General features: G+C 47.2%; 1 protein-coding gene across 1 annotated transcript in view; it reads left to right on the top strand.

The window, feature by feature from the left end:
* Positions 1-24332, top strand: part of LOC309393252 (hexokinase HKDC1-like) — a 63638-nt gene extending 39306 nt beyond the window's left edge. The window contains exons 14-19 of the mRNA XM_081955234.1: positions 1489-1584; positions 4495-4594; positions 5869-6052; positions 8622-8777; positions 11373-11606; positions 23120-24332. Of these exons, the coding sequence (XP_081811360.1) occupies positions 1489-1584; positions 4495-4594; positions 5869-6052; positions 8622-8777; positions 11373-11606; positions 23120-23264 (915 nt within the window). The 3' untranslated portion in view covers positions 23265-24332. The remainder of the gene's footprint in view (positions 1-1488; positions 1585-4494; positions 4595-5868; positions 6053-8621; positions 8778-11372; positions 11607-23119) is intronic.
* The last annotated feature ends 728 nt before the right edge of the window (positions 24333-25060 follow it).

Raw genomic sequence — 25060 nt, 5'->3', positions numbered from 1 at the left:
TCCCAGGGGCAAGATGGGTGGGGCCAGCCAGTCCTTTTAACCACCAGTTTGACAAACCAGATGTAAAATTAGCATCTGGTTTGTCCGAACTGGTCCAAACTGGCTGAATCCCAGCCCTGCTTAAATATCTGCAGACTTCTCACATCCTGGATATAAATTGTTTCAACTTCTATCCTCAAAACGACGTTATAGAGCAATGCACCCCAGAACAACTAGACACAAGGATAGTTTTTCCCGCATGCCATCACTCTGCTACTATTTACTAAGACTGTATTACTTTCATTCTTCTCATCCTTCCTATTACCTACCTCCTCCTGCTTATGACTATAACCATGTTGGTGTATCTTTATGATTTATATTGTTTTATTTAGTTTCCTAATATGATTCTGATTGCTCATTTAGTATCCTATGACTATCACTAAGTGTTGTATCTTATGATTCTTGATGAATGTATTTTTTATGTATACTGAGAGCTTATGCACCAAAGACAAATTCCTTGTGTGTCCAATCCCACTTGGCCAATGAAGAATTCTTGAGCACCAGCATTAGAAGAGACTGTGTAAAATCAATGCTCAGTGCCCAAAAGCAACAGGCATTCTTGTTTGATTTCCGTCTGGGTAAGGCATGCTTATGTGGGAACTGCCGACGCATGAAACATTGGCGTCTTTCTGACCCACCCAAGCACAGCATGGACATGTCCTGGGAATCTGCTTTGTTTCCCGATATTCTCAGAATACTGCCTTTGCCCATCCCCAAGCCTAGACAGATAGTCCCTGACTTATGACCATTCATTTAGCATCCATTCGAAGTTACAATAATGCTGAAAAAAAAGTGGCCTATGGCTGTGCTCACAGTTAGGACAGCATCCCTGCAGTCATGGGACTGCATTTAGGGCACTTGGCAACCAACATGTATAGACGAGAGATGCAGCATCCCGGGGTCATGTGATCATCATTTGCAACCTTCCAGGCAGGAGTGAAATCCAGCAGGTTCTGACAGGTTCTAGAGAACCGTAGGGGAAATTTTGAGTAGTTCAGAGAACCAGCAAATGCCACTTCTGGCTGGCCCCAGAGTGGGGTGGGAATGGAGATTCTGCAGTATCCTTCCCTTGCCATGCCCACCAAACCACGCCTGCCAAGCCACACCCACAGAACCGGTAGTAAAAAAAACATGAATTTCACCACTGCTTCCAGGGTTATTATAATGAGCAAAGTCAGGGGGGGAAAGCCAGATTCACTTAATGCTTGCAGCAAAAAAGGGTGTAAAATTGGGCACAATTCACCCAATCACAAGTTAGAAGTCCACAGGGTTTAAGGTTTGCCAAGGTTGGATGCCCCTGATTTAAACCTTCTTTGAAAATGTAATTTGCAATGAGTCTCTCCTAAAAATGGAAAGCCAGTTTTGAGTTTGGGTGATCCAACTCTTTTCTCTTTCTTCTTCTGGACACTTTTTAATTGTCCTTTTTGTTTCACTTCTTTCACTTTCCAGGGAGCTCTTGTTGGGTGGACAAAAGGCTTCAAGGCAACCAACTGTGAAGGGGAGGATGTTGTCAACTTGCTAAGGGAAGCGATAAAACGGAGAAATGTAAGTATCCTGCACCTTTTGAGCTCCATCCCTACCACCAGGGTTGAGCAGAAGTCCTTGCTTACTGCAATTTTCCTACTGATTTGATTTCATTCAGAATTATTAAGATAAATGTAGAAGTCATGGGGTCTTTTGCCCTTTGAAAATGATTCAGAGGAAGCTCTTTAAGAATTTGCAGGGATCCAGAATTTCAGGAAAGTTCATGAAAGTTGGACCGTAAGAAAGGCTGAGCGCCAAAGAATTGAGGCCTTTGAACTCTGGTGCTGGAGAAGACTCCTGCGAGTCTCTTGGACTGCAAGGCGATCAGACTGGTCAGTCCTAGAGGAGATCAACCCTGACTGCTCTTTAGAAGGCCAGATCCTGAAGATGAAACTCAAATATTTTGGCCACCTAATGAGAAGGAAGGACTCCCTGGAGAAGAGCCTAATGCTGGGAAATATTTTTTTTAATGAGATAGTTGCTTTAAGCAGTGGCCCCATTGAAATGACTGTGGGGCTCATTTTTTAACCATGGGTAGAAATCTGAAGAAAGATGCGAGGCTTTAATAAATAGATGCAAGATGACTTTGTGTGTGTGTGTGTGTGAGAGAGAGAGAGAGAGAGACAGACAGACAGACAGACAGACAAATTTAACAACCATACAATCAAGTTCTACCCATTTTTAATGTGTGCTGTGATAAATACGAAAAAGGAATGGGGCTTTGTTTGTGTGGCCGTGGCTGCCATCTTGACTTTTTTGACTTTGTCCCTGTGAATTATCCTGAACAGGTGCTTCACTGGTAGAGGTACTGGTGTGTGCACAGCAACCACACATTATATTATTCCCTCAATTTTTTTTTCTTTTTAAAAATAACTTCTTTAATCTGATTACAGTACATTATTCTGAAGAAAACGTAGTTGTGAGGTTCTGGCTAGAATGAACCTTTAAGCCCTGGGTAGGTTTAGGGCAGTGGTAGGTTGCCAATTTTTTTACTACCGGTTTTGGGGGGGGGGGGTGACGCTTCTGCGCATGCATAGAAGCATCCAGACGGGTGGGCGCAGTCTCCCGCCACCACTACTACTGGTTCGGCCAATCCGGGCCGAACGGGGAGCAACCCACCTCTTGTTTATGGGGAAAACAATGCCAGCATAATTTTAAATGAATAAATCTTAAGGTGGTGCTGCCACCTGCTGGACATCTGTATATTAAACGCACTTATCCACTGTCTTGCTCTGCAACGAAAAGTTTGGGCTCAGTTGTAGTCATAACTTCTACTAACTATATGGCACACCCATGATTTGAATCGGTTTCTTATCTTCCAGCAACACATAGGTGTTAAAGCAAAAGGACAATAAACTGAAAGAAAGACTCACTGTCAATGACTGCTGGGCATTTTTTTTAAATTTCTTCCAAACTTTCAACCAAAAGGATAAAAAGAGAATTGGCAGTAAAGAGACTAATACGTAACAGGTTGCTGAGAACCCAGCCAACGTAATCTAAACATGCAGATTTCCCTCTCATTATGCAAATGGATTTATACCAGTTTATTATGCAATTGATTATTTTAAAATAAAACAGCCCGGTTTCCCACTATTTCCTCCCAAAATCCCTGAGCAGCTTTCAGGTAATAGGTTGCTCGCTTTGGTTTATATCAGGGGTGCCAAACTCAAGGCCCACAGGCCAGATCCAGCCTGTGGGGTACTTAGATCTGGCCCACGAGGCCGCCCTGGAAACAGCAAAGAACCTGCCCGTGGTGCCTCTACCAGAAAAAACACAGCTTGGGGGGCCCTCCTAGTGGGGATCAAATGCTACTGGTTCGGACAGGTTTGCATGAACCGGTAGTAGAAAATGCTATGGGTTCGGGCGAACCAGTAGTTGTGATGATCAGCTGTATGACAATCAGCTCTGCCCTGTGATTAGAAATCACGTGGAAAGCTTATTGTCGCACAGATGATCATCCGGTAGCATTTTTATACTACCGGTTCGGGTGAACCGGTAGTTCCAACAATCAGCTGTGCCACGCGATTTATATTGGCTAGAAAGCAAGAAATCCTCCGGCAGTCGCTCTCAAGACCGCCTACAACGGACGCGCCCCCTCGCCCCGTCCTACCTGAGTTTCAGGCTCCGCCCTCTGGACATGGCCCGGCTGCCGTCACCCAGAGCTACACTCCTTTCGGGGAGGAGCTTCCACAGGCACCACCTTCTCCGCTGACGACTTCCCCTCGACTGAGGCGTTCTGGGCGGATCCATCATCGCCCTGCCTATCTTAGCGAGTACGCTTGCGCAACCTTCGCGCATGCGTCCTTGCTGGGGTGGGTGGGGAAGTGGTGTTCTATCCTCGACTTACGACCTGGCAGCCAGCAACAGCCAAGCCGTGCCTGATTGGCTAAGACGTGGCTTGGCTGAGCGCAGGCTACTCAGGACATTTCTATTGGCTACCCTGTTTGACAGCTCCGTATAAATAGCTGTCAAGAAGGGAAAGGTGCTGAACTCCGTCTGTATATAGTTTTGACTCGCTTGTTAAAATAAAGACTGTTGAGTTGCCTCAGAACTCGTCCTGCCTCCTCCTTCGGCCGATCTTTTACAGCGCAGCACAGCTGATTGTTGTAACTTTTTTTTTTACTTTGTTAAGCATTTTGTATTACTGGTTTGGACGAACAGGCCCAAACCGGTAGGATTTCACCCCTGGTATATGTTGAACTGAAGTTGTTTTACTGTCTGGTGAAATTTTTCAAGGGCTGTTTCAATGTTATGCAATCTTTTGTTTACCGGTTGCTAAAGTAAAACAGAAGAATGCAAGTGTCCAACCAGTGATTTAAATTATTATTCAAATCAGATCATTCTTAGGTGAAGCATTTTTTCCAAGTGCACGTAACCCTAATCCAGGCCGCATGACAACACTGGCTAACCCTCACTCGATTTCTGTTGCAGGAATTTGATTTGGATATCGTAGCGGTGGTAAATGACACCGTAGGGACCATGATGACGTGTGGTTATGAAGATCCATATTGTGAGATTGGTCTCATTGCAGGTAAAAAGAGAGAAATACACAGCAGACTATAACCCAGTCTTTTGTATTGTATTTTAATATTCCAGAGCAGTAGGAAGGTACAGGAGATAATTGGGATAATGCTAATTTTCACTGATAGCCTGCAAAAGAAAATGGCACACAGATGTTGATTTGGCTTGGTGAGGATTGCACTTTTCCTTTTTCCTTCACTTATATATAAAATTTAAATTAAGTGCTGGGGAATTCTGGGAGCTGAAGTCCATGCATCATAAAGCAGGGGTCACCAACCTTTCGGACCTCAGGGACCACTAAATTCATAATTTTAAATCCCGCGGACCCCTAATATGATCTGCCTAATGACCTGCTGGGTGGGCGTGGCTAGATGGTCATGTGACTGGGTGGGCATGGCCAACTTGCTGTCACTCACATCGAGGGGCGCATCACCATCCTCTACTTGCCCCTCCCCTCCCAGGCACTCCTCACTTGCCCTCCCGGGCTCCTTAAGGTGCCAACAGGAAGCTAAGCAGCCGCCACGAGAAACAGTTGGCAAAACAGCTCAATTCAAATTGGATCTGACCGAGAAGGAGGCTCAGCAGAAGCACCTCACTGAGGACTACCAGCATAGGCTTTCCAAGCAGAGGAAAGACCTGCGGGAGTGCAAGGCCAGGGACCGGCACCTGGAGACTCAGTGGGCTGAGATGGTCAGCCATTTACAGGCCATGATGCAGTCCCACTGGAACGAGGCCCTCTGGCTCTTTGCCACCAGCGGCACTTCCCTCCAGCCTTCGCCCAAAGCCCCACACTATGACGCTGAAACAGACCCCAAGTCGGAATTTCTACCCCCCTCTGACCAACACAAAAAGACCCTGAAGGGGGAAACTCTCTGCAGCAACAAAAACATTCAGTGCACGTATCCACCCCAGGGACTGTCCCATGACTCCTGATTTAACACAATATAAAAAATGCAAATAATTTTTCTGTGGACCGCCACAATTTTCTTGCAGACCACCAGTGGGCCAGGGACCACCAGTTGGTGTCCTCTGTCTTGATGTAAGCAATGTTGAGAAATACTGTATTACACTTTTCTGATCTTGCTGCTGCCATCTTGAGGTTGTCTGGATTTTTTCAGCCCAGTTCTGTAGCCTGGCTCTTTCTATAGCAACCATTAGAACTGCGACTATTTTGTATTCTGCAGCTATGGTTTTTCCATCGCCTACATTTGAACGTCCTTGGAGAAAAACCTTTTTGCTGTTTTAAAGTCTCGCTTTCTTTCTTTCTTTCTTTCTTTCTTTCAGGGACAGGCAGTAACGTGTGCTATATGGAAGAAATGAAACGTATAGAAATAATAGAAGGAGATGAAGGCAAAATGTGCATCAACACAGAATGGGGAGGATTTGGGGACAATGGCTGCATTGATAATTTCAGGACAAGATATGATCAAGAGGTGGACTCAGGGTCCCTGAATCCTGGGAAGCAAAAGTAAGGGTAGATGTTGTGGCACTACTCCAAAAATTTCAGCCAAGATTATGGGGTTTCTCCGGAACCAGGGGTGAAATCCTCCCGGTTCAGTCTGGTTTGGCTGAACCAGCAGAGACGATTGGCATCAGTTCTCCAAACTGGTGTCAAAAATCCTTGGTGCCCCGCCCACGCCCGCCTGGTTGCCCTGTCGCCGCTTACCTCTTCCGGCTGCTCGACCCACACACCCAATCCGAACATTTCTCCCTCCGTTCACACAGGGCTGCTGCAGCCTGTCTCTTTAAGATAGACCCAGGGAGGGAGGGGGCCAAGGGGGACCATAAAGGGAGTAGCAGCTCTGCTGTGAACGGAGGGAAAAACGTTCAGATTGTCTCTTCCACAGAATTCAATGTTAAATGCAGCAGAGACAATCCAAACATTTATCCCTCCATTCACAGCAGAGTTGCTGCAGCCTGTCCCTTTAAGGTACTTTGCCCCCTGGGAGGGAGGGGGTCAGGCGGGACCATAAAGGGAGCAGCAGCTCCGCTGTGAATGGACTCATGCACACATTTTTTTCCTACTGGATGCTGTGGGCGTGGCTTGGTGGTGATGGGGCATGTGACTGAGTGGGTGTAGCCATGAGTGACAACGAGTTGGCCATGCTCACTCAGTCACAGGACTCCATCACCAAGCCACGCCCACAGAACCAGTATTAAAAAAATTTTGAATTTCACCACTGTCTGGAATTCAGTAGCCTCTGCTGTAGAACAGGCAATGGTAAATATTAGAAATAATCTATCTTCCCCAGTTGAAAGCCTAGAGTTAGAACACGAATGAGTTTCAAGTTATTGGAAAGGAAGAAGAAAACATATTTTTTGTTTTTTATTCAAAGACATACTAAAGAAAAAAACAGGAAGACTAAAAATATGTCGGGAGTTAATATCCTTAAAATGAATATCGCATCAATGGCATTGGGGGGTTAGGGATCCACCTTATTGCCATCTTGGGAACAAGCATACCGTAATTAAAATTGTTATGTAAACGACTATCCTCTGATTGATAACGTGGACTGTTTACATTGCATTTGGAAACATAATTTTAAAAAACTCTCCAAAAATTCATGTTAGAATAAAATAGTACAGAATCTCTGAGTACAGTAATCTGCGAGACGCAGGAGTCTCCAACCGTGGCAAATTTAAGACCTGTGGACTTCAACTCCCAGAATTCCTCAGCCAGCAACATTGGGAATTCTGGGAGTTGAAGTCAACAGGTTGGAGACCCAGAGAGTAATGAATCTTACTGCATTAAAGCTTTTCATAATAATTCCTTATTTTCTAACGATAATACAGGTGTTCCTTGACTTATGATCACAAATGGGATGAGGATTTCCATTGGTAAGCAAGGTGGTTGTTAAGTGAGTCATGCCTGCTTTGCGATCTTTCCTTGCCATGGTCATGAAGCGAATCACAGTGTTATTGCATGAATCACTGTGTTGTTAAGTGAATCTGGCTTCCTCCATTGACTCTGATTGTCAGAAGCCATCTGGGAAGGATGACAATGGCAACCACATGACCCCGGGATGGTGCAAATGTTATCAATACATTTGAATACAGTACACGCAGGTTGCCAAGCATCCGAATTTTGATCACATGCCAGGGGTGGGCTGCTATGGGTTCGGCTGGGTTTGGGAGAACCCGTAGCTAGCATTATGACTGGTTCGGAGAACCTCCAAATCCCAACCCTGGCTGGCCACCACGCCCTGCCCATGCCCCCCCCCACCGTGCCCCTCCTAGGAGTCTCCACGTGGCCCATTTTGAATGTGAGGTAAGTGCACGGCCCGCATGGAGGCTCGTGGAAGGGGGGAAAATGGGCCTCCTGGAGGGCCTCCAGAACCTGGGGGAGGCAGTTTTCACCCTCCCAGAGGCTCGAGGAAAGCCCCGGAGCCTGGGGAAGGCGAAAACGCCCCCCCCCCTGTAGTGCAGGAAGCCGACTAGGCCACGCCCACAAGGGCCACGCCCACCCAACAACCGAGCAGAGAACCCGTTGCTGAAATTTTTGAAGTCCACCTCCTGCACATGACCATGGGAATGCTGTGGCAATTGTATGTGTGACCACTGGTCATAAGTCACATTTTTCCAAGCTGTTGTAACTTTGAATGGTCACGAAACAAATGATTGTAAATCAAGGACTACTTGTGCATTAAGTAATACTAACAATATTAAAGTACTATTGTTAAAATATTAAGTGTAGCAATAGGTAAGATTAAATCTCCTTGACCAGTTCCTTGTTTGAGAAGAGTCCTTTGGTTGTTCTATACCCGGGAAAACAAGATTTGGGAAACTTTTACACTCCCGCTATATCAGGGGTGTCCAAACTTGGGAACTTTAAGACTTGTGGACTTCAACTGCCAGAATTCCCCAGCCAGCCATGCTGGCTGGGGAATTCTGGGAGTTGAAGTCCACAAGTCTTAAAGTTCCCAAGTTTGGACACCCCTGCGCTATATGAAAGCCCATTGATGCATAGCAATAATGGAGAACCTGCTTGATGATGTTCAAATCCAAATGTTATTTTTGTTCCCCTTGGTGTTTAATAGATATGAGAAAATGACCAGTGGGATGTATTTGGGTGAAATAGTGAGACAGATCTTGATAGACCTGACCAAGAGAGGACTTCTGTTCAGAGGCCAGATTTCAGAATCACTGAGAAGAAGAGGAATATTTGAAACAAAATACTTGTCTCAGATTGAAAGGTATGAGTCGTGTTATACAAACAGCATTTTCTCTCCATCTCCTGTCTTATAGTTCTCAACCTCATATGAGACAATAAACAGCTGAATAGGATTCATGATTTATTTATATGTTTTTTCTTATATAAAAGGTACAAGATTCAGTTGTGGGAGCCAGCTTGGTCTTCTCAGACATGAAGAATCAAGATGACCCATTAAGTTCCAGTTAAACTGATTTCTTGCTCATATCTATACACAAGAATCTAGTCAACGAATGGTCAGCACTAAATTGGCATTAGATAAGCATTGATGGAATTGAAGAGGGGATGGAGTGAAATTCAGCAGGTTCTGACAGGTTCTGGAGAACCGGTAGTGGAAATTTTGAGTTGTTCGGAGAACTGGCAAATACCACTTCAGGCTGGCCCCAGAGTGGGATGGGAATGGAGATTTCGCAATAAGAGTGGGGAGGGAATGGGGATTTTGCAGTATCCTTCCCCTGCTATGCCCACCAAGCCACGCCCACAGAACCGGTAGTAAAAATAATCGAATTTCACCACTGAGATTGATTTAGACCTCTTGTGGGAATGTAACAACTCCAGGCTGATTCCTCTCTTGACCCCACCCCAGGCTTTGCCTATCCTTCTCCTACAGGTCTAGCGGTTAATCTGTTGGGGTAGGAACAGGAAAATATGAATTCCAGTCCTACCTTAAGTATAGAAGTCTATGGGGTGACTTTGGACAAGTCATTTTCTTAGCCGTCGGAAGAATACTGTGGTTTCTGATGAATACATGAGCATTTCCATGCAGATTTCTTTGGTCTCTCTCTCTCTCTCTCCCTCTCCCTAATCCATCTATCATCTATGTAATATATTGAGACAGACAGACAGACAGACAGACAGACAGACAGACAGACAGACACAGAGACAGAGCAAGAAAGAGACAGGTGGAGGGGAGATACACACACACAGATAGACAGAGACAGAGAAACAGAGAGAAAGAGACAGACAGAGACAGAGAGAAACACAGAGACTGTTCTGCAAAGGAGTTTAAATTAGCTCTCCAGGTTTTGCTAATTTTCAATTCCTGGTCATCTTCATCATCGTTCATCATCACTCTGTGACTCCTGTGAGCCCCAGTTCAGGAATATCTGGATAAGGAGATGTTTTTTTTCTGCTGGTGATGGCAAAGTCACCTTAAACATTTCAAAAATTATTTGGGGTTGTATTTCAGGGTGTTGTGACATTAAGGTAAGAGTAGCATGTAGTATTATATATAGAGAGGTGATATAGAGAGAGGTGTACTACAGTTAAAGCCTCTGAATGTACTAAGAGAGGAAGGGATAATTCAAACCTGGTTCCAGTATGGACAGTTACAAGCTAGATGGAAAAAAGACCAGACAATTGGTATCACGCAAAATGAGGATAGTCTGGTAAAACAAATTAGGGGCCAGAGTCAAATGCACATAAAAAGGTTGTATAATATACTGATAGAAATAGATTCTGAAACAGAGTTAGTTAAATACTGTATGATAAAATGGGCACAAAATTTCAAAGAGCCAATAATGATGGAAACATGGGAAAAGATTTAGGTAACAAATGTAAAATTTACGCAAGCTCAGAATTTGAGAAAGAATTTTTATAAGATGATGTATAGATGCCATTTAGATCCCAAAAAATTATCTTGCATGTATCCAAATTTACAACCTAAATGTTGGAGATGTGATTGTGCTGATGCTACGTATTACTATATATGGTGGATGTGCAAAAAAGTCAAAGCATTTTGGATAAAAATATGGTGGGTTATTCAAAATATACTTTAAAAAAGGATAAAGTTCACCCCCCAGCTGTTTTTGTTAGGTATAATTACAGACTGTACAGTTATAGAGACTAATTTGATTTTGAACTTAACGACGGCAGCAAGATTGTTGGTGGCGCAGTACTGGAAGAGGGAAGAATTGCCTACTATTCAAGAATGGACGGTAAAAGTAATAAATCTAGCAGAGATGGCCAAAATTACAGCATACTTGAAGGACCACTCAGATGAGAAATACAAGTTCGAATGGAAAAGATGGATTGACTATATTCAAAATAAATGTCGGACTAAAAAATTTCAATTAGCTTATGAGTGAAGGAATAAGGAATGTAACAACTTATCTAAAGTTAGTATAAAAAAGGGGGAATTAAGGCACAAGAGGAGGTAGGATGTCGAATTCAGTTAGCTTATGTTAGCATATGATTGTCAAATGTTTATATCCTGTATTTTGCTCTGGGAGGTAGGGGGGAGGGAGGGAAGGTGAGGGGGCAATATTTGTAAAATTTATTAAAACTTTTAATTAAAAAAAAAGAGTAGCATGTAGTATTCAAACAAAGTTCATTCTTAACTCATGGAGAACATCTGTCTATGCGATTGCTAGGTATCAAAAATGACTTGATGGCACATGATTAATCATTCTAAATCCTGTTTAAAAAGGAACCATAGCCATAAGTGCCCCCCCACTTATGCCAAAGAACCAACATATCAGCAAGGTATTTCTTAAAAACCAGAAATGAAGCTTCCCAGTTCTTTCTAAGAAGCACCATTGAGTAATCAAAAGTGTCTGTTCCATTTTGGCTGAGACAGCGATCGCCTCGCCCTGCTTCAAGTGAGAAGAATTCTGCAACAACTCGGGCTGGATGGGACTTGTGATGACAGCATCATTGTGAAAGAAGTGTGTGGCTGTGTTTCCAAAAGAGCTGCCCAGCTCTGCGGAGCTGGATTGGCAGCTGTTGTTGAGAAGATACGTGACAACAGGAAACTTGAGCACCTCAAAATTACAATCGGAGTGGACGGTACCTTATACAAGCTACACCCACAGTGAGTATCTCTTTCAGCATCTTTTGGGTTGTAAGGATTTGGTTTTTTGAGGGTTGTTGTTGTTAGTTGTGAAGTCATGTCCCATTGTGACTCCCTCGACAATGTTTCTCTAGGCCTTCCTGTCCGCTTCCATCCTTTGGAGTCCATTTAAGCTCACACCGACTGCTTTAGTGATGCCATCCAGCCACTTCATTCTCTGTTGTCCCCTTCTTCTTTTGCCCTCCATCTTTCCCAGCATTGGGCTCTTCTCCAGTGAGTCCTTCCTTCTCATTAGGTGGCCAAAGTATTTGAGTTTCCTCTTCAGGATCTGGCCTTCTAAAGAGCAGTCAGGGTCTCCTCTAGGACTGACCGGTTTGATGGCCTTGCAGTCCAACGGACTCACAGGAGTCTTCTCCAGCACCATAGTTCAAAGGCCTCCATTCTTTGGTGCTCAGCCTTCCTTATGGTCCAACTTTCACAGCCATACATTGCAACTGGGAAAACCATCGCCTTGACTATATGCACTTTTGTTGGCAGGGTGATGTCTCTGCTGGTAAGGGTAGCAAAGGACTAATGAAATATTCTGCTTAGTGGATAAGAATAAAAAAGGACCTTTTTCATGCTACAACTCTGAATTGATTGCACATTTTTGCATTAAGATGGGAACAACATTTTTTGTCGCATTCATGTAGAACTTGAAAGGAAATAAATGCTTGTGTGCAAAGAATGAGATGCTCTTTTCTTTCCAAGGGTTCTCCATCCCCATCTCCCTTCATGCCTCCCAGTTCTTCCCTATTTACCGGTAGTCCTCAACTTACTACCTTAATTGAGCCCCAAATTTCTGTTGCTAAGTGAGACAGTGGTTAAGTGAGCTTTGTCCCATTTTATGATCTTTCTTGCCACAGTTGTTAAGCGAATCACTGAAGTTGTTGTTAGCAACATGGTTGTTAAGTGATTTCCAGTGATTTCCCATTGACTCTGCTTGTCAGAAGGTCGCAAGAGGGGATCACATGACCCCGGGACACTGCAGCCGTCATAAATATGAGTCAGTTGCCAAGCGTTTGAATTTTGATCTTGTGACCATGGGGAATGCTGCAATGGTCATCAGTGTGAAAAATGATCATGTCACTTTTTTCAGTGCCATTGAACCGTCACTAAATGAACTGCTTGAAGTCAAAGATTACCTGTATTTATACTAGAGTTGGAAGAACTATCCATCTGGTTCAGTTCCAAGCCGGGAGAAAGGCACTGGAGACAAAATGGAGGCTGGAGGCTGATTGGAAAGAGGGCCCATTTATTGATGAAGCAGAAGCACATGGGTGGTTCTGGGCAGCTGACCACGTGGAGTTGAGAGTGGGGTGGTGTTTATACCTTCTCTTGGACTTTGCACTTGAGCTTCCTGTTCCTGTGCAAGAACGTGTATTCTATTGGCTGTTGTCAGACTCCCATGGGGCCATGTGGGGTCATATTTGTCTGAGCTCCCAGGTTTGGTTGAAGCTTGGAGGATGATGATGTAATGAAGAGACTTGTGTTCTGAAAGGATGTCGGGCAATTCTTATTGTATCTTTTTTTAGAACAGTTTTTTATTTTTCCCTTTCAAATTCATTCATAGATATACATTCTTATAATTGCTATTTAACACTTGTCTATTCATCATTAATCTCTATACTCATTTTTACACACATATATAATACAGTTTGGGTCACTTTCTTGCCACCCCGTGTCTCCATCTTATTTTGCAACAACCTTACTCCTTCCATCTTCTCAACCTCCCTTCTCTACCGTCTTCTTTCCTCCTCTCCGTCCTTCTTTCTTCTTCCCCTCTCTTTCCCTTCTCCTCCTCCCTTTTCCTCTTCTTATCCTCTCTCCTACTCTTAATTCCCCACTCTTACTTTCTCTGCTTTACCCTTTCTTCTTTTCTCTCCTCATCCCCCCTCCTTTCCGTTGTTCTCGAGGTGGCGTTTCAAGCAATCCCAACTTTATATTTTCATACAAATAATTTTCTCTGTTTACATTATGTCTTAATGGATTTGTCCTGGTTTGGATCTTGAGTGAAGTCTAATCCCATCACCCTGAGGCTGAAGGTCTTTCGTCTTGTAGATAGGATAGCCCAGTCTTTCTTAATGGACACCAAATATCTGCTGAGGCCAGGGAGCTGATGCTGAGTTTCTGTCTCCCTTAAGATTTCTATTTCTCTTTTAGGGGAAATATAATACTCTGCCTTTTTAAATATGTCTCAAAATATTTCATTCTTCTAGGAGAGATGACTTCCTTCACTAGTGATCCCCACTGGCACTTAACCACAGCACAAGTGGTTTTTTGCTGTGCAGTCATAACACAGCCTTCATTTTGGCTGCAGTCTGTGAGGGTGACAAACCAAAGTTGCCTTTAATTGAAGAAGACCTTCTAATCTAGCGGTCACCAACTGGTGGTCCGTGGGCCACTGGTGGTCTTCGAGAAAATTTTGGTGGTCCAGAGAAAAATCTTTTCATTTTTAATATTGCACTAAATCAGCGATTCTCAAACTATGCCCCCTGGGGCAGATACAGTCCGCCAAAGCAATTAATCTTGCTCGCTGACGGGATGGGGTCCTTCAGGCACTTAGCTTGGCTGCCTATTTGGCAGCCCTTCCCTCCTTCCCTGGGAGTCCAGGCGCTTCAGGGAGCGGTGCATGAAAACTTCTGCCAGGCTCCTCGAGAGATAGAGTTTGCAGGGGGCTGATCTAGAGCATGGGCTGGCTATAAAACAAACATTCATTCTTGGCCGTATTTGAGATCGTTAGCTGCAATGGACAGCAAAACTAGGGTTGATCTCGGGCGCTTCTCTCCGCTAACAGGCGGCCAAGCTAAGTGCCTGAAGGACCCCATCCCGTCATTAATTTATATTAGTGGTCTGCGGGATTTAAAGTTATGAATTTAGTGGTCCGAGGTCCGAAAGGTTGGTGACCCCTGGTCTAATCGGCATCATCCCTCCAGTTCAACAAGCAGACATTCCAGAACAGAGTTTCTCAGCTTCAAAATGTGGGGATTTCAACTCCCCGAATTCCCCAGCCAGCTTGATGGCAGAAGGATTCTGGGAATTGAAGTTCACACATCTTAAAGCTGCTGAGGTTAAGTAATACTCTGATAGAGATTGCAGGAGTACCACTTTATTATTATAGTGTAACAGCAGTATATATTATAATATAATGACAGAATCAGGCATGTTGTGGCCATAATTGAGGAGACGGAGTCAAATGTAGTCTAACGTATTTATTCACAACGAACTGACTGGAACACAAAACTAGCCGTCTGACAGCTATTTATACAACGAGCTGTCAGACGATGAACCAATAGAAACGAAGGATTTCTCCCGCCGGCTGGCCGGCGCGCCTGAGCCAATCAGAGGGCTCCTCCTCTCGACTGCCCTCTGCTGGCCAGGCTCGCCGGTATACAACACCCCTTTCCCCTGGATTGCGCAGGCGTAATCATCTAAGTACAATGGACGCCTGCGCACGCGCTGGGAGCGTCTCAGTGAAGATGGCGCCCTACCAGAGGAGGAAGGAGTGTCGGTTCCGCTCTTGTGGCGAGCAGGCCGCGAAGAGTCCTGGATGGGTCTCACTCCCGGCAATGCACCGACGGGCGATGGTAAGCTTGCCAGCGCACCGGGAGGGGCTGTTGCGAGATCGGAGCTAGCGGCATGTGGACGGTCGAGCCGGCAGGCGTCGTCGTTAGGGCCTGGTTGATTTTTTGCAGTTGTACTGAGTTCAGGTCCCTCTGGTCGCCAACGCATCTGGCTTATGTGCCGCCGCCAATGTCTCCCATCATCGAGGAGGACCCTGTAAGAACAGGGCCCCGTGATGTCAGTCACCCTGCCAGGTAGCCACTTGGGCTCGCCGGTGTAATTGCGAGCAAACACCCCCTCACCCACCAGAAAAGACCTGGGGGGGGGAGGAACAACAGGGAAGGAAGGGTGGTATAGGGGGTGAAAACGGTCGAGAAGGGAACGGAGACGTCTGCCTAACAATAGTTCCGCGGGGCTTTTGCCCGTAGTGGGGCAAGGGGTGGAGTGTTGGGAACGGAGATAGGTGGAGATGCGGGATGGCCAGGGGAGGGCGGCCATGCGGGCCAGAGCTTCCTTAGCCGAACGCACCGCACGTTCAGCAAGGCCGTTGCCTGCAGGGTGGTAGGGGGCAACGGGGGCATGGCGGATGCCCAGAGATGCAAGGTAGGACTGAAATTCATTGGAGGAAAATTGTGGCCCGTTATCGGAAACGATAACGTCAGGAAGGCCATGGGTGTTAAATAAAGAATCTAAAACGTGGATGGTGGCCGAGGAGGTTGAGCTGGGCATGGGAAACAGCTCAACCCACTTTGACCAGGCATCCACCAGGAGGAAGAAGACCCGGCCGTCAATGGGCCCCATGAAATCAACATGGAGTCGGCTCCATGGGCCCATAGGGAGTTCCCACTCCCGGGGAGGGGAAGAAGGTGGCGCAGCGCACACCTGCTGGCAAGGGGGACAGCGTTGCACAAATGCGGCAATGTCCGCGTCCATGGACGGCCACCAGACATAGCCGCAGCTCTTCATGTGGACAATGCCTGGGTGGCCGTCGTGGAGGCGGGACAGAACAGCAGGCCGCAAGGAAGAAGGGACAACCACACGGTTGCCCCAAAGGAGGCAATCCTGGAGGACGGAAAGCTCCAGGCGGCGACGGAAGAAGGGAGACAGTTGGGGGTCAGAGGAGGCCGCGGACCAGCCCCGAGTGACAGCAGCCATGGCGCGTACAAGAATAGGGTCATTACGGGAGGCGTGCGCGATGTCCGAGACGGACATCGGCAGGCTGAGGTCGGCCAGAAGGCAGATAGAGTGGACAGGGGCTGGATCAGTGACAGAAAGAGGCAGAGGGCAGCGGCTCAACGCGTCAGCGTGGGCGATGTGGCCACCAGGCTTGTAGGAGAGGGTGTAGGAGTAGGAAGACAGGAATTCTGCCCAACGGGACATGCGGGGGGAGAGGATGGGGGGGGTGGGACGGTCCCCCGCAATAATGCCCAAAAGGGGCTTGTGGTCGGTGACCAGGGAGAATGGGCGGCCGTAGAGGTAGTAATGAAAACGTTTTACTCCCGCAACGGCAGCAAGGGCCTCCTTATCCAGCTGGCTGTAATTTCGCTCAGTTCTGGATAAGGTGCGGGAGTAAAAGGCTATGGGCGCTTCAGAGCCATCGGGGTAGGAATGGCTAAGAACAGCCCCGACGCCAAAGGGGGAAGCGTCGCAAGCCAAGGTCAGTGGGAAACGCTCGTCATACTGGGCGAGGACTGGGGGGGCAGTGAGCGAGCGTTTGACAGCCGCGAGCGCATGCGCCTCGCGGCTGGTCCACAACCAGGGGGAGGATGAGTCTAATAAGCGGTGAAGGGGTTCGGCCAGGGAAGCTTTGTGGGGAATAAAGGAGGAATAGAAATTAAGGAGGCCAAGGAAGGCTTGGAGCTCCACTTTGTTGGAAGGGGTGGGGGCAGAGAGAATGGCTTCGACCTTTGAGGGGTCTGGGTGGATGCCGTTGGCATCGATCAGGAAGCCAAGGAAGGTGACAGAGGGCACGCTGAGTTGGCACTTAGACGGTTTAAGGTGCAGGCCGGCAGCACGGAACTGTCGAAGGACCTGGCATAGTATTTTGATGAGTTCTAATTGATTGGGGGCAGCAATTAGAACATCATCAAAATAGGGTGTGACCCCGGGGATGCCATGGAGCAAACGCTCCATGAGCCCTTGGAAAATGCCCGGGGCCACGCTGACGCCAAACTGAAGGCGGCGGCATTGGAATGCGCCGCGATGAGTAACTATAGTCTGCGCAAGCGCAGTGGCGTCATCGACAGGCAGTTGCTGGTACGCCTGCGCGAGGTCCAGCTTTGTGAAAATGCGACCCTGGCCCAGAGTGTGCAGGACGTGCTGCACAACGGGCACAGGGTACGGGTGCGATTGGAGGGCCCTGTTGAGAGTGGATTTGAAGTCCGCGCAGATCCTAATAGATCCGTCGGACTTCAAAGGTACCACTATGGGCGTCTCCCAGGGGGAGAAATCGACGGGTTCCAAGACGCCTTGACTAATGAGCTTGTCCAGCTCAGCGTCGACTTTAGCCTTTAAAGCAAATGGAAGCCGGCGGGCTTTAAGGCGGATGGGCGGAACGGAGGGGTCGAGGTTCAGGGAGATAGGTGAGCCCGTGTAGCAGCCTAAGGTGGGAGCGAAAACATCGGAAAATTTGGAAAGGAGGGAGGAGAGAGAAGGGAGGGGGTCAGGAGGGGAGGGAGAAAGAGAGTGAACCCCAGCGATGGATAGGCCCAGGGCGTTAAACCAATCTAACCCGAGGAGGGAGGCCAGGGGGTTCTTCACAATAAGTTTTGCCTGCTGGGAGCCAAAAGTAATATGAAAAAGTCTGCAGCCCATCAGGTCAATTACGTTGCCCTGGTAATCGCGCAGCCGGCAGTCAGGGGGCTTCAGATGGTAGGGCCTGAACCAGGGCAGTAGGGAGCGAAGGGTGGCCCAGGACATTACGGATCGGGCCGACCCTGTGTCCACCTCCATAGGACAGGGGACCCCCTCAATAAAGATTTGGAGGTGTAGCTTACCCCGGCCCTCCAAAGTTGAGGAGGCCGAGTCTACAAGCCACTCCGGGAAGGCCTCAGCGGGGTCTCCCACAGAGAGAGAGTGCTGACGGCGTGAAGGCATGGATGCCGGATGACGGGGAGGAGACGGCTGAGGGAGTGGGTTTCGGCGATCTTGAGGGGCGGAACGGCAGACGGCAGCGAGGTGGCCCTTTCTGCCGCATTGGTGGCAGAGGGCTTGCCGGAACCTGCATTGTGAGCGTTGGTGGCGGCCGCCACAACTGAGGCACTGGCGTTCATCCCTGGTAGAAAGGGTCTGGAGGCGGTCGGCGGTCTGGTCGACCTCGGTGCGGAAAGAGGCAGCAGTAGAAGGAGCGTATGACGAGGAAGGCGTAGGGAGAAGGCGGCACGTAGGCGTAGGGAGAAGGCGGCACGTAGGCAGCGTGAGGATGCTGGCTGAGATGGCTGAAATCCGGGGTGGATTGATCAGCCATCTCGTAGGCTCTGGCATCATCGACCGCTATTTTCAAAGTCAGTTCGGGTCTAGCCAGGATGCGGCGATGGAGCTTAACGTCTCGTAGACCATAGATGAACTGCTCCAGCAGCGCCTCTTCCAGGTCGCTGAATTCGCACAGGCTTGCCTCAGCGCGGAGAGCAGCAACGTATTGGGCAATGGTTTGGCCCTCTTTTTGAATGCACCGACGGAAATACTGCCGCCGGGCAAAACGGGATGGCGCGGGCTCGTAATGGTGCTTGAGGCGAGCCAGGAGTTCGTCCCAGGGCAGCGAATGGGCAGGATCTGGAGCAGCGAGAGCTCTTGCGGTGGCGAACATCTCTGCCCTGCAGTAATTGAGGAAGATGCCGCGCTTCCGCTCTTGTGAGAGGCTGACGAGATCATGGGCTATGAGGAAGCACTCGAATCTTTCGAGAAATGCTTCCCAAGCCTCAGCCTCAGGCCGGAACGGCGAAAAGGCAGCGTGAAAAGCCATTGGAGGCACGGTGTAGGGTTCCACGTCGCCCGTCCTCGTCGCCAGTGTTGTGGCCGTAATTGAGGAGACGGAGTCAAATGTAGTCTAACGTATTTATTCACAACGAACTGACTGGAACACAAAACTAGCCGTCTGACAGCTATTTATACAACGAGCTGTCAGACGACGAACCAATAGAAACGAAGGATTTCTCCCGCCGGCTGGCCGGCGCGCCTGAGCCAATCAGAGGGCTCCTCCTCTCGACTGCCCTCTGCTGGCCAGGCTCGCCGGTATACAACAAGGCACAACCATCCACTCTCCAAATTCCTTTTCCCCTTCAAATTCACATTGTTGCGTAGTTTCAATACATAGACCAATCTTTCTCCTGCCATCTGCATGGAAAGCAGAATTTCTAAATCGCTTGTCATGTGCTTTTTTATGAATGGAAAATTTCATAAATGTGTACTCCATCAAACCCATAAAATGGAAACCTTCTGTTATGCCAAAGGTGGTGTAAGAATTCTTCTATGTTAAAGAAATGCAATATCATTTTCATTGTTAGAAGGCTATCATGAATATTTTATAGGTACTCTGCTTCACTAATGCACCTGAAAATAGTCTTAAGAAGTTTTCTAGCATCGCTTAATCAGCTTAATAATTTATTTATCAAGCTTACTATTTTTTGAAGTTTTTAATGTCGGAGCTTGGCAGCCTTTTTACGCTGGCAGAGCGCTCGGGCCATCACAGGCGTCCCTGACATGACTGACGTCAACCTGGCCACACCCACCCTGATCCAAGGACAAACCAGAGGTGGATTGGGTTCCTATCGGTTCGGACTGGTTCAGCCAAATAGATTGTAACTCAGCCAGACACATGACTGTACCGGTTCTATCCTGAGCGCCGCCATCTTTATTTTCTGTTCTGCACATGCTCAGAATAATCTTCATTGAAAAAATGTAATCCCCCCCCCCTTTATTAATGGTGTGTGCATGTCAGTCCCAGAGAGGTCCCAGAAATGGGCCATTTTTCACAAAAACAGAGGTGTTCTTACCTTCCCCCAGCCCCCAGAAGCACCCTGCAGGCTTCAGCATGGCTGGGGGAAGGCAAAAATGCTCCTGTTTTTGAAAAAAACAACCTGTTTTCTGCCCATTTTTCACAAAATGGGGGTGTTTTTGCCTTCCTCCAGCCCTGCTGAAGCCTGCAGAGTATTCTTGGAGGAAATTTTTTTTTTCCTTATTGGGTAGTTTGCAGGCACTCCCTTAGCTCCGGCAAGGCTGAAGCCCCCCCCCCCCGTCAAAACATTTTGCCACTGTTTCGGTGGGCATGGCTTGGTGAGAGGGTCATGTGACTGAGTGTGTGTGAGTGACGTCAAGTTGGCCACACCCACTCAGTCGCATACCCCATTTAGTCCCGCGCACCAAAGCGGTAGTAAAAAAAATTGAAACCCACCCCTGGGACAAATACAACCTTGATGTGGCCCTTAATGAAATCGAGTTTGACACCCCTGTTGTAGAAGACCAGAAAAGAACAAGGAGAAGCACTGTGATCAATAATCTTCTAAACAAGGACTGGCAGAGCAAGAGATAAAGGAGAAGGTTTAAAGGAATCTTTGGGTAGACCTCACCTCCTCTTTGTATTTGTTAGCAGCGGAGTAGCTTAGAAAGCGGCCATCTAAAGTTACATCTGCAACATGCTTAAATCCTTTGCTCTTACAAAGAACAAACAAGGAGACCTCATTTACTGACTGACCTGTTTAGCAACTGTTTAAAGTTACAAGGGCATCGACAAAGTAACATTATGACCAGTCTGGGTGCTTACTACCATTGCAGTGTCCCTGTAAACAATAAACAGTAATAGAGCTGGAAGGGACCTTGGAAGTCATCTAGTCCAACCCTTTGCTCACGTAAGAGATCTGTACTAGGGATTCGAACTGCCGAACTGCCAACCTTTCTGATCGACAAGCTCAGTGTTTTAACCACTGAGCCACCTAGTCAGGCTTTTTGTGTGATCATGTGATCGAGATTCTGGTGCTTGGCAACCAGTGGATGGCCACTTGATCACCATAACTGATGCTTCACAGCTAACTTCTGACAAGCAGAGTCAATGGAGAAGAAATAGCAATACATGGTCATGTGATGTCTCACTTAATGACTGCAAGTGATTCACTTAACCACAGTGGAAGTGAGGTTGTAAACCTAACAAGATCTCTTGCTTAGCAACCATGCCCTTTAGCAACAGAATTACCAGCCCCAAATGTGGTCATTAAATGACAGTTTATTATTTATTTATTTATTTATTTATTTATTTATTTATTCACATTTCTAAACCACCCCCTCTCCCAAAAAGGGACTCGGGGCGGTGTACAGTCCACAATAAATCACAGATAAAATACAAATATAAATAAGGCTATAAGTATATGTATGTATGTGGAGGAGGTTAAAATTAAGAGTCCTGTACAGAAGAATAAATAAATATGAGGCTAAAAGCTGTAAAAACAATTAAAACTAAAACATTACCCTTAAAATAACCAGATGAGAATATACTACCAGGAGTTCATAGATGTAACATTTATAATCATGCCAGGCCAGCTAGTCGGAACAGGTGAGTCTTCAATTTTTGACGGAAGGAGCGGAAGTCCAAGGTGGTTCTAATGTCGGGGGGGAGGTCATTCCAGAGGGTTGGGCCCATCACAGAGAAGGCTCTACTCCTCGGCGCCGCCCGCTGGCATTGCCTAGTGGACGGCACTTGGAGAAGGCCCTCTCTGTGAGAGCGGATTGGCCGCAGGGATGTATGTGGGAGGATGCGATCCCGCAAGTAACTAGGTCCTGAGCCATGGAGCGCTTTAAAGATAGTAATCAGGACCTTGAAACGCACCCGAAAAACCACAGGTAGCCAGTGCAGCTCGCGCAGGAGCGGTGTTACGTGGGAGTATCTAGACCTCCCCATAATAACCCGCGCGGCCGCGTTCTGGACTAGCTGCAGTCTCCGGGCGTGTCCCAAGGGAAGCCCCATGTAGAGAGCATTACAGTAATCTAGGCGAGACGTCACCAGCGCATGAGTGACTGTGCGTAGGGCATCCCGGTCCAGCAGGGGGCGCAATTGGCGCACCAGGCGAACCTGGTGGAACGCCCCCCTTGCCATGGCTGCCACATGGTCATCCATCGACAGCCGGGCATCTAGGAGGACGCCCAAATTGCCCGCCCGTTCCACAGGGGGCAGTAGCTCGTCCCCTATGGCCAGCGATGGAGTCAGCTGGCTGAACCGAGGTGCCGGAAGCCACAGCCACTCAGTCTTGGAGGGGTTGAGTTTGAGTCTGTTGTCCCCCATCCAGACCTCGACGGCTTCCAGACACCGGGACATCACTGCGATCAGTTGCCGATATAATAAAAAGATAAAGGTTCCCCTCGCACATATCTGCTAGTCATTCCCGACTCTAGGGGGCATGCTCATCTCCATTTCAAAGCCAAAGACCCAGCGCTGCCCAAAGACGTCTCCAAGGTCATGTGGCCAGCATGACTAAACGCCAAAGGCACATGGAACGCTGTTACCTTCCCACTAAAGGTGGTTCCTATTTTTCTACTTGCATTTTTACATGCTTTCAACTGCTAGGTTGGCAGAAGTTGGGACAAGTAACAGGAGGCCACCCCGTTACACGATGCTAGGATTCGAACCGCTGAACTGCCGACCTTTCTGATCGACAAGCTCAGCATCTTAGCCAATGAGCCACTGTCTCCTTTAGCCTATCTAGTACATACTGTATAATATTCTAATTGATGTGAGAGCAAAGTTTGCCTTCTTAACTTGGGCACACACTGCAAAATTTTGCTTTCATTGGATTGAAAACATTACAAGACATTCAGAGTATCCTCTTCACTCTGCACCCCCCTCTCTCCAGTCTTTGCAACCTAAACTATTTGTTACATTTGCAATTGGATTATGAAAAACATTGTATATGTCAAAATTTGCTTGTGTTTCTTCTTTTTCCGTTTAGCTTTTCTAGGATTTTGCAAGAAACGGTGAAGGAGCTGGCAGCACAATGTGATGTCACTTTTATGCTGTCTGAAGATGGAAGTGGGAAAGGAGCAGCCTTAATTACAGCGGTGGCTAAACGGATGCACCACATTGCTGAAAATTAAATTGATCTCCCAGACCTGAATGGGCAAGAAGGATCAACTTTTAAAATTCCTACACACACAGTTGTGGCACTGATCAAGCCAAAAGGGTCAATTTTTGCGGTTGATGGTCAGAAAGAACACAGGATTCAAGCCATCATGTCAAAACGGATGGAGATTTTGCCTTATCTGGACACTGGGTCCTAAGTTGCCTGATATACAATACCGTACTTCGTATTTCTTCCTTGTGCCTAACACAATTCAAAATATTAAATGGTCAAGTTCCCTAGGTTTGTTTTAAAGAAATCAGTTTCTTTTGAGTGTCCTAACGTAGTAATTTCTTGTTAATGTTAAAATATCATTTGTATTGCATAAATACTTATTGGAGAGTAGGTATAATATACTATGTATTGGGAGCTGGTGCTGTTTACCTGCTGCAGTATTTTTTTCTACAGAATATGAAGGTTAGAAGATCACCTAGTCCCGTGATGGCGAACCTATGGCATGCATGCCAGAGGTGGCACACAGAGCCCTTTCTGTGGCCACGTGTGGCGTCGCCAGCTGCTGTTCTGATTTAAAAAACAGGCTGGTTTTTTGGGCCGTTTTCAGGCTGTTTTCAGGCCAACAAATTGCCTGAAAATGGCCTGAAAACAGCCCGAAAAGCAGCCAAAAGACAGGCATGCATGCACCAACCAGCTGGTCTTCAGTTTTCCAGCGCTCTAGCACATGCACACACATGCACGCATGCTCCGGTTTGGGCACTCAGTGCCGAAAAGTTTCGCCATCACTGACCTAGTCAATCCCACTACCCAGTGGAGGAATCCACCATTACAGCATCCCCAACGGATACCTAACCAACAGTGGTGGGTTCCGGATCCCGTCGCAACCGGCACCCTGCGACGGGGTCGTGTGTCCACCACGTGCATGCGTGCAATGCACACATGTGTACCTACCGCCCATGACTCTCCAGTTGCTCAGTGGAACATTGCGCAGGCGCTGTACACTTCATGCGCAGGTGCTGTATGCTGCGTGTGCATGCACAAATGGCCCAGTTGGGTCAAATACAGATAAGGAACATGGGCGGGCGGGTGGGCCCTCTGAAGCACCGTAGTGAACGGTCCCTGTTACTCAGCAGGCACTGGGACACCCGTACCGGGGCGTACCGGCTGAAACCCACCACTGCTATTCAAGCAACAAAAAGGCTAATGCATAACATATAATAAATTAATGTTTTCCCCCATAAAAGTTGTCTCTCAGGTGACCCTTATTATATTTTAACTTTTCTTCCATTTATTTGATGCTGCTTTTCAAAAACGAAGTCCATTCGATTTCAATGTATGTACAGCTGAGAGAGCAGAAAAAGAAATTCCTCGTGCATTTTCTTGAAAAAGCAAGAGGTGGTGATTCCCTATCAAGTTTGAACAGCTATTTTTCTAGAGACATTCAAGCAGCTTAAACCTTGGTTCTCGTGACAAGTACTTACTTAATAACGATAGTAGCCCACTGTTGGAAGAAATGTCCTTCTGGGTTCAGTTCCAAGTGGGGAAAAAAATACTGGCAACATGAGGCTGCTTGGAAAGATGGTTTAATGGTGGACAGGACCACATGCCTTGAGCTCCTGAACAGAAAAGGGGGATCATATGCTTCCAGATGTTGGGTGAAGAAGAAAAGAGAGAGAAAAAAGGGGCTTGCTGAGAGTTCCTGAGTTTTATACTCCCTGTTCGGCCCCACCTCTCTGTTTCCTGTTCCTGTGTAAGAAATGTATTCCGATTAGTTGTCAGACTCCCAGGGGTGGCAGCGCGGGGGGGGGGGTTCTTAGC

Source organism: Natrix helvetica (assembly GCF_964273705.1).
Source record: "Natrix helvetica genome assembly, chromosome: 5".
Taxonomy (NCBI): Eukaryota; Metazoa; Chordata; class Lepidosauria; order Squamata; family Natricidae; genus Natrix; species Natrix helvetica.
This window is presented reverse-complemented; position numbering and strand designations above follow the sequence as displayed.